Genomic DNA, 8822 nt, shown 5'->3' on the forward strand with positions numbered 1-8822 from the left:
CCTCATTTTATAACCCCTCTCGGGTCCAGGATTGGTGGGGTTTGGATCCGCATGTTGATTGGTCGTTTTCCGGTGTTCTCGTTGATCCTTATCGCTATTCATTCTGGACCAATCATTTTCTCAGGGTGTCGAATGATTGCTCAAGTCCCCTGTCCAATCACCTCCCGCCCTCCTTCGACTATCACCCCCACCAAACCCTGGACTTCCCCTCCCCAGGACCCACAACAAACACCCATCAACTCTCCCCAAAATAACAATTCCCAACCCAGCCCCAATTCAACACAAATTGAATGTAATAAGTAGCAGTACGTTTGTTCATTAATTAAATCAATAGCTAAATAATTATACAATATAAAAGCAATAACTAAATAGCTAAAACCGCTTGATTCTTAAATGTGCAGGCACACATGGTTGGTTGGCTTGCAGGAATCATATAGTGCTTTGGGAATTCCATGGTAAAGATATACCTTATAAGGAAAAGTTCACCCAGAGGTCACAGAGGAAGGCTGTAACAACAATCCTTAAACTCACAAGAATTGCTTAGGCTTGCAGGAATCGTATAGTGTTCTGAAAATTCCACTGTATAGGTATGCCTTATAAGGAAAAGTTCACTCAGCGGTTAAAAGAGGAGGACTTGGAGCTTTCATCCCACGACCACCAGAAGGCAGAAAAAGACCCCCTAGCAACTGAACGGGGAAGTGCAAAAGACAGACCACATCATCCCTGAACCTGGGAGAAGAAGGCAATAAAAGGCAAACCTTGGGGATAGGAACGGTGCGAGCCTAGAGGAGCGGAGACTCCCGGCTGCCCAGCGCTGGACTTTGCTTATTCTTGCTTGCATAATTATAATAATAAAAAAATAATAATTGTATGATCCTTAAATCCAGTGAACTCGCTTATCACACCCATGAAATGTTTTGTCTCACGCAAAGAAGAAAGAAGCCACAAGCCAACACTCTTCTTTATTGCTACACTGTTTTCTTTGGTTACTTCTCTAATAGGAATGACTTTGGGGTGTGATTTGTTTGTTTCTCTCTTTCATTCCTTGGGGCGCACGGCGGCTCCTTTGTTGGGTTCGCGGGGCAACGGAGGAACGGCCGCGAGCTCCGGCGGCTCCGCAGCAGCAGCAGAAGCAGCAGCAGACGCAGCAGCAGCAGCAGCAGCAGCAGCAGCAGCAGCAGCAGCAGCAGCAGCAGCGCTTCTCTTGATCGGTTTTCAGCTCGACTTTTCCCTTGCTCCGCATCCCCTTCTCCCTCCCACTCACTGTATTCCCGTCCCGTCCCATCCCAGGCTGTGCCGTCCATGTTCCGCCTCTCCCAGCCCGGCTGATGCCGCGTCCCGCAAGGTGCCCCTTGGCAGGGCCGCCCCGTCCCCGCCCCTGCCCGGCCCGCCGTGGTTCCGCCTGGGCCGGGCTCTCTCCGTACTGGCTGAGGCGCCGCAGGAAGAGCTGCTTGCTCTGGTGCTGGCGGAGCATCGCCGTCTTTTGGCTCGGCCTGGCGCGGGCTCTGGCCCAGCCCTGGCCGAGGCCCCGGCCCTGAACAAAGCCCCTGCCGCGGTTCCGCCCGCAGCCGCTCTGCTGCCACCCATCTCCCGCCCCATGGCCGAGAGCGTGGCCAGCAGCTTCCCCGCTCCGAGCTCCGCCGCTCGCCAGCTCGGCCACCGGCCCCGAGCCGCCACAGCCCGGGGCGGCTCGGCAAGCAGCAGCGCGCCGGGCGGGCGGGTGCGCCGGGCAGAAGAGCAGCAGCGCGGTGCCCCCTGCACGGGCGGAGAAGCCTCCCCTGGAGCAACTCTACCGGCAGGGCCCGCTGCTGGGCAGCGGCAGCTGTGGCAGCGTTTACTCCGGGGCCCGGCTCGCTGACGGCGCCCCGGTAAGAGACGGGGCCGGCTCGCAGGGCAGCGGCAGGCGGCGGGCAGCGGGCGGTGGGCGACGAGCTCAGCCCACTGCTCACCTTGGCTCGCAGGTGGCCATCAAGCGAGTGTCCCGGGAGCGCATCTCGGAGTGGGCGCGGCTGGTGAGTGAGCGGGGCCAGCGGGAGGAGCCGGCGGGGAGGAGCCAGCGGGGCCGGCCGGGCGGGGCTGAGGCGAGGCCTGGCAGGGTGGCAGCCGGAACGCTGCGAGGGCAGCGAGCGTGGAGTGAGCGGGGGCCGCGCAGCGCCCCGGGCCGGGCCATGGCGAGCCGCGGCGGGGCCGGGCAGGGGCTGCCTGAGGCGCGGCACAGCATCGGCCCCGCTGACGGCATCGGGGTCCCCTGCAGCGCAACGGCGCCCTTGTGCCCCTGGAGCTGGCGCTGCTGTGGATGGTGTCGTGGCCTGGCTTCACGGCGTCGTGCGGCTCCTGGACTGGTTCGATGTGCCCGAGGGCTTCGCCCTGGTCATGGAGCATCCGCAGCGCAGTGAGGACCCCTGGTACTTCCTGCACGAGCAGCGCTTCCTGACGGAGCCCGTGGCGCGGGGGCTGTTCCGCCAGGTGCTGGAGGCCGTGCGGCACTGCAGCAGCCGCGGCGTCCTGCACCACGACATCAAGGCCGAGAACGTCCTCGTCGACCTGGCCACGGGCGAGGCGAAGCTCATCAACTTCGGCTGCGGCACGATACTCCAGGACACGTTCTACACCCGGATGTCAGGTGAGCCCAAGCCGGGGCCCAGCCGGGCAGCTGAGTTCCCCGCTTTGCTGGCAGAGGGGGAAGAGGGGGGAAGGAAAGGGGGGAATCCTTCTTCAGCCAGCTGCAGCCAAGTTGCTTTTTGGCAGGGCAGGGCTGGCTGTTGTGGAACGGGAGGTGGCTGGGAGGGAGGGAAGGAAGGCAGGAGGGAGCAGCATGGGCCTGATGAGCTGCGCCCGTGTCCCATAGGAATGCCGGAGTACAGCCCACCAGAGTGGATCCTCTTTGGCTGCTACCATGGCCAGCCAGCCACTATCTGGTCCCTGGGCATCCTGCTCTATGAGCTGGTCTGCGGGCACCTTCCTTTCCGCACCAACAAGGACATCGTCCAGGGCCAGCTCGTCTTCCCGCCCCGGGTGTCTCAAGGTGGGGATGCGCCTTCAAGGCACGAGGGGAAGAATGGGGATGGGAGGGGGAGCTGGCACATAAGCATCCTGCTCTTGTAGCTGGTGAGGAGGTGGATCTCCTGGGCTTAGCTGGAGGAGGTGGCACCTGTGCCTCTGTGCTGGTGTCCTCCGCAAGAGAGGATCAATAGGAAGCTTTTGGGTGCAGCTCTGAGCACTCCTGGTGTTGCCTGGGCACTGTGGAATGTGGGAGAGCATGGACAGGAGTTTTCTGGATTCTCTCCGCAGAGTGCCAGCACCTCATCAGGTGGTGTTTATCCATGGACCCCACACACAGGCCATGCTTGGAGGACCTTTTTGAGCATTATTGGCTGCAGGAGCCCTGCCTGGCCCAGGAGACAGCAGAGATGCATCCCTGAGTACAGTAGGATCCAGGAGCCCAGCAAGCAGCAGCGGCACGCATCTCATGGCACTGGAAGAAAACCCCGGAGCGTTTCCCTGCGGCCGTGGCACGGGGGAGAGAGCGCAGCCGAGGAGATGCTGCTTCCGCTGGTCCCCACGAGCTGTGGAGGGAGCGGCTCCGTGCTGCCCGTCCCATTGGAGAAGTGTTGGCAGTGCAGTGAAGGTGACACAGATTGGGACAGAGGAAACATCCCCCTGCAGCTCAATGGCATCGTGATGTCCCCGCAAGCCGAGGCACAGCTGGCGTGTTCTTCTGGAGCACGACGTGGAGCTGGGAACACCGTCCTGGACCTGGCCACTGGCGAGGCAGAGCCAATTGGTTTTGGCTGCGGCCCCTGCATGAAGGACACGCTCTGCACTCCGATGAAATCAAGATGAGTCCCCAGCCGGCGCAGGGGCGGGGGGATGCTGGTGCTTCCAGGCACGGCAGGGCTCGGCCTGGCCACGTGCCGGAGGTTCTCTGCTCGGTGGTGCTGGGGAATATTAATTTTTCTGCTGGCTGCCGAGCTGCTTTTTGGCGGGATAGGGGACAGATGTTGTGGAAGGGGAGCCAGCTCCTGGCCTTGCTGACAGCTTCTGCCAGCCAGCCTGGCACGGGCTGAGGCGGGGGCAGCCAGCCTGAAAAATGCATCCATCCATGTGGATGGGGGGCGGCAGAGGGGGGGACGGGTTCTGAAGCCGTGCAGACCCAGCTGGTCTGCTCTGCAGGCCCTTGAGGAAGGGGTGCGTTTACGGGCAGGAAAGGTGTGGATTTTCCCCACCCCTGGACAGGTTTAATTCTCACATGGAGTGGTCAGACCCTCCTCAGGCCTCTGAAACGGTGAGAGGCTTTGTGCTTTTTCTTGTTTCCAGGTCTTGTTTTGGATTGACTTTCATGCAATTGTTCTTTTGTTTTCCAGGAGGATTACACCTGGTGCCCAGACCGGACAGGGAAGCGCCTGCAGCGTCCGTGGAGCACGTCCAGTGCCAGCGCTGCCCCAGGGGCCACGGTCTGCAGGGACAGCCCCTTCCAGAAGGACGAGGACCTGGTTTGGGATCGGCTCCTCTCCTGGCAGCAGCTCTCCAGAGGTGGGCACCCGGCTCCACAGCTCGACTGGCAGAAGGGCTCCGGGCAGATGGCAGCAGGCACAGGGGCATCCCGCTCTTGCAGCTGCTGAGGAGGTTGCTGTGCCATGATTAAGCAGAGGAGGTGGAACGTGGCCTGCCACGCTGCCCTTCTCTAAAAACAGAGAATGGGTCGGGAGGTTTGGGCTCTGAGCAGAGCCAGCAGCCTGGCCTGGGCACAGGCCATGGCGGGACAGGGGGACGGGAGCCTGCTGCCACTGACCGTGGCTCTCTGGTTTCTCTTCGCAGGCTGCCAGCACCTCATGCCATGGGAACGGCACCGCTCGGCCTGCCAGCCTGGGAGGGCTGGAGGGCAGCCAGTGTTCATTTGCTGTCAAAATAAATTTGTTTGGGTTTTTTTTGTCATCGTCATCATCAGACCGTTTCTTTCCTCCTTTTCCAAGGTTTTGGCCTCCCTTTCTCCAGGGTAATCTTTTTGTGTCCATCCTCAGCCTCTTGATGGCATTTGGCAGGGGGGGTTAAGCAACGTGAAAAATTCAACAACAGCTCCTGTTGCCAACTGCAGCAGCTCCTTCAAGAGCCCCTTCCAGTGAGGTCTGCATGTGCCTTGCAAAAGGAAGTGCTTTGCAGCCATGGGGTTGTCGCCCTGCTGCAAAAGCTGGGAGGAAATCAGAAATGGCAAAATGCCAATTTGGCTCAACCACCACCCAGGTTCTTCATCTTTTCCCTCTGCTCCGTGATAGGCAGGCAGGGCTGGACTCCAGGAAGGTTCAAGTTCTTGGTGCTCCCTGGCATCAAAGTCATGAAGTAAACTCTTGTATGCAGGGACTGCAACAGGGCTACTTGTCAGAACCCAGGAAATTCCTCTGGCTGCCCTGGAGGACTCGAGCCCCTGTCCAGGGGGCACAGAGACCTTGGCACAGAGCCCAAGACCCCTGTGCCTTTGATTTAGCCCTTGGATAAAACGATTACCAATCTTATATGAAGAATTGTGAGCCATAAAAGTTTTAAGTAGAATGAAAATGAATTTATCACGGGGTGAAAAATAGATTTTTGGGGTTTCTAGAATGGGGATTCAGGGGGCAAGATGGAGCAATCGGGGCATGTCCAGCCTTTCTCCTTCTTCTTCTTCTTCTTCTTGGCCTCCATCTTCTGCTGTGATGTTGGCACTTTTAGGTTGGTCTAGAGTAGAAGCTCACTGTCTAACATTGGTGATAGGTATTGGAAAATAATTGTAAATATCGTACATGTAGTTTTTAGTATAAAAAGATAACACCGCCTTGGGGCCGGCAGAATGCCTCTGACTGTCTTGCTGAGCGGACCTCATCAGGACAGGAGAAAGAATTTTATAGATAAGATACAATAAACAACCTTGAGACCAAGAACGGAAGAGCTCTGACTCCTTCTTCGAGTGCCGGGCTGGGAGAAGAGACTTTCTAACGTATATCAGGGTCACTCTGACCAGCTAGAGATCCCAAGATCTCCTAAGAAATATTTTTTGGGTTCTTTTAAATGTTGTCATTTTCTTATACATGTTCAGCTGTTCTAAGAAGTTCCTTGCAAGGTCTCTAGGACAAGATTTTTTATTAAACAAAGAAAGGGGAGTTGTGGGGGCCAGAGATCCAGCCAGGGAAGAGCTTCCTGGCCAACTCCTGACCCACTGACTTTGTAGTTAGGGCGAGCAAATATGACCCCCAGATGCCTTTGCAACTTTATGTTGATCCCCAGTACTCATTGGTCCTTCCCTTTGTGTTCTGCCCTTGAGCCCTTATCCCATTGGTTACCAGTTTTGTCTCGCCCCTTGCCTTCCCTATATAATCCCGTTTTTCCGTGGTTCTGAGAGTTTCTGTCCCTGGCTCCCTATGCAGAGTGCCCTGCTCTTAATAAAGGCTTCTTCTCTGTGGAACGCCATGCAGAGCTCCAGCCTTTTTTCTCCGTGTCACCTGAAGAAGGAAGCTGAACATCACACGCTGGTCTGGGAGGAGGATGTGCCTGTGCCCCTGAGCTGTCCTTCTTAGGAGGCTCTTCAGGAAGGTTGTGGCACCCTTACCACGGCCACCCTGCCGCCACAGCAAGCAAGAGCTTCAGAAATGCCCTTGTTCCTAGAGGCTGTTCTTGTTCACTTGCTACCGATGAGTAATTTGGGATCACAGCCACCAGGACAGTCCTGGAAGCCCTGGAAGTTACCTGCTGAAATACTCAGCATCAGTCAATTAACAATACAGAGTGCAATACACATTCTCCAGCCACATGGCTCTGTCCCACCAGGTTCTCCGTGACTGGATGTGACATGTTTGGGGATTTCTGCTCTTTGGGCATTTGTTTCCTCTTGCATTTCATTGGATTGAGGCAGAGACATATAGGTCTTATGGGCAATTTTTTTCCTCCGTAGGGAGAGTAGAAAAGAATACAGGGAGAGTAGAATAGAATACAGCAGCATGCTTAGTTGGTTTATTAAAATCAATGAGTTAGAAAGTAGTAAGTAGCTATGGAACTGAGGAAAAGGGAATATTAATAGACTATGATAAAACACTCCACAGAAAACACAATTATGCTAAAGAGTATCCTTCTCCTTTTGCAGAAACGCCCCTCCCTGAGGACATAACCAAGGTGGTACAGAAAGCTGCATCAAGAGCTTGTGTGGGGAAAGGGAGTTCTTTGTGTTGTAATGCCTATGGAAATTCTGTGCAGTGACAGAGCTCTTGTAAGAGCTGTAAATTGGTACAATGCCTTCAGGCCTAAATTCAAGCTAGAAGCATGCTCCCAGAGCAGCAACCTTTCTGTCACTGCTCTTGGACTGCAGCTTCAGAAACAGGCAAAACAGACCTCAGCTTAGAAAATCTAAAAGCTCCTTTTCGGTTCCTTGATCAGATTCAGGATATACTAGATTGCCAAGCAGTATGGATTCTATTTGCCACCTGTATGCCAGTTGTCTTCTGTTAATTGGGCAGTTTTCCTTATCTCTTCCACAGCCAATCCTCCGTCCAGGGGAGACATCTGCTGATAATGGGCTATTGAATGTCACTGCATGGCTGATAAGAACTACAGCATCCCTTTGGGAGATGCTCTGCCCAGAGGGAGGAGCCAAGCATTCCTACCCAAATATAATCTTGAAATTCTGGAACACCAGCACAGCTTCTCCACTGGATTTCCCAGAGGAACCGCAGCTGCCTCTTCCACTGGATCTTCAGAGGAAGACTACACCTTTCTACAGGATCCCTGCTCCAACAGAACCACACCTGACACTCCAGGAGGGCTGCAGCCACAATTCCAATTGGACTGCTACCAACACCCTGACCCACAGGTGTCAGGTTGTATTCTGACTCTGTCAGTGTTGTTTTGGTTTACTGCATTGTTTATTTTATCTTTTTATTCCCTGATAAAAACTGTTATTCCTGCTCCCATATTTTTACCTGAGAGCCCCTGTTAATTTAAAATTCATAATAATTCAGAAGGAAGGGATTTACATTTTTCCATTTCAAGAAAGGCTCCTGCCTTCCTTAGCAAACACCTGTCTTTCCAAACCAAGACAGAGGAGCCACCTGTGTTATACATGTAAATACTTAACACGAAAAAAGCAAGAGCCTCAAAAAGGCAAAACAACTTGGTAATTTGTAGAAAGTAACTTTGATCAAAACCAAAATGTGTTAATAGATCGGTCTGAAGATGACATTCACAATTTTCCTGGTGATATTGTGCACTGTACTGTAACAGTGGATAGTAACTGGACATAGCCAGTAGGATAACTGGATATGCTTTTCAAACTTAGTATTCATTGAATTATTCATTGAATTCTCATCCTTCTGTACACTTCAGCTCTGCTGTAAACTTCAGAGACATTTTTTCACAAGCTTCTAACAAGTTACTCTGGATCCATAATTCCTGAGACCAAAGGGAGCCCAAATGCCAAGTGGGATGACTCTTTCTCAAAGCCTGGAGTCACACAGAATGAAGCAGTACTTAAATCATCGTGTGCATCTCATACACGTAACAGTCCAGTTACTGACCATCTGCAAGAATTTTTTGACTTTTGCTACAAATTACCTTCAAGAATAAGCTACAAATAATATCTTGAACCTGTTTAAATTCAGGGGTGGCATTACAATTGCCCTAAAAAATTCGAAGGGCACCTAGTGCTGTTGCAGTAATACAAGAGAACTGTAAGTGTGTATTACTAGTTGTTATTCATATTAGGTAAAAATGGATCAGCTCAGCTTTGCAAAGCAAGAAACAAGTCACGGAGAGTTGAAATGATGGAGTTGGGACAGTGTAGCCAGTCTGCTTTTTGTGAG

The 8822-nt window shown here is 53.8% G+C and overlaps 1 protein-coding gene across 1 annotated transcript; it reads left to right on the top strand.

Moving 5' to 3' along the window:
* Positions 1–1328: 1328 nt before the first annotated feature.
* LOC136570519 (serine/threonine-protein kinase pim-1-like) lies at positions 1329–3422 on the top strand. The gene is given in 7 exon segments (XM_066570982.1): positions 1329–1345; positions 1652–1868; positions 1962–2012; positions 2255–2315; positions 2318–2623; positions 2849–3025; positions 3292–3422. Coding segments are annotated over 7 exon segments (960 nt in total).
* The last annotated feature ends 5400 nt before the right edge of the window (positions 3423–8822 follow it).

Source organism: Molothrus aeneus, unplaced genomic scaffold (genome assembly GCF_037042795.1).
Source record: "Molothrus aeneus isolate 106 unplaced genomic scaffold, BPBGC_Maene_1.0 scaffold_34, whole genome shotgun sequence".
In the NCBI taxonomy this organism is placed as follows: domain Eukaryota; kingdom Metazoa; phylum Chordata; class Aves; order Passeriformes; family Icteridae; genus Molothrus; species Molothrus aeneus.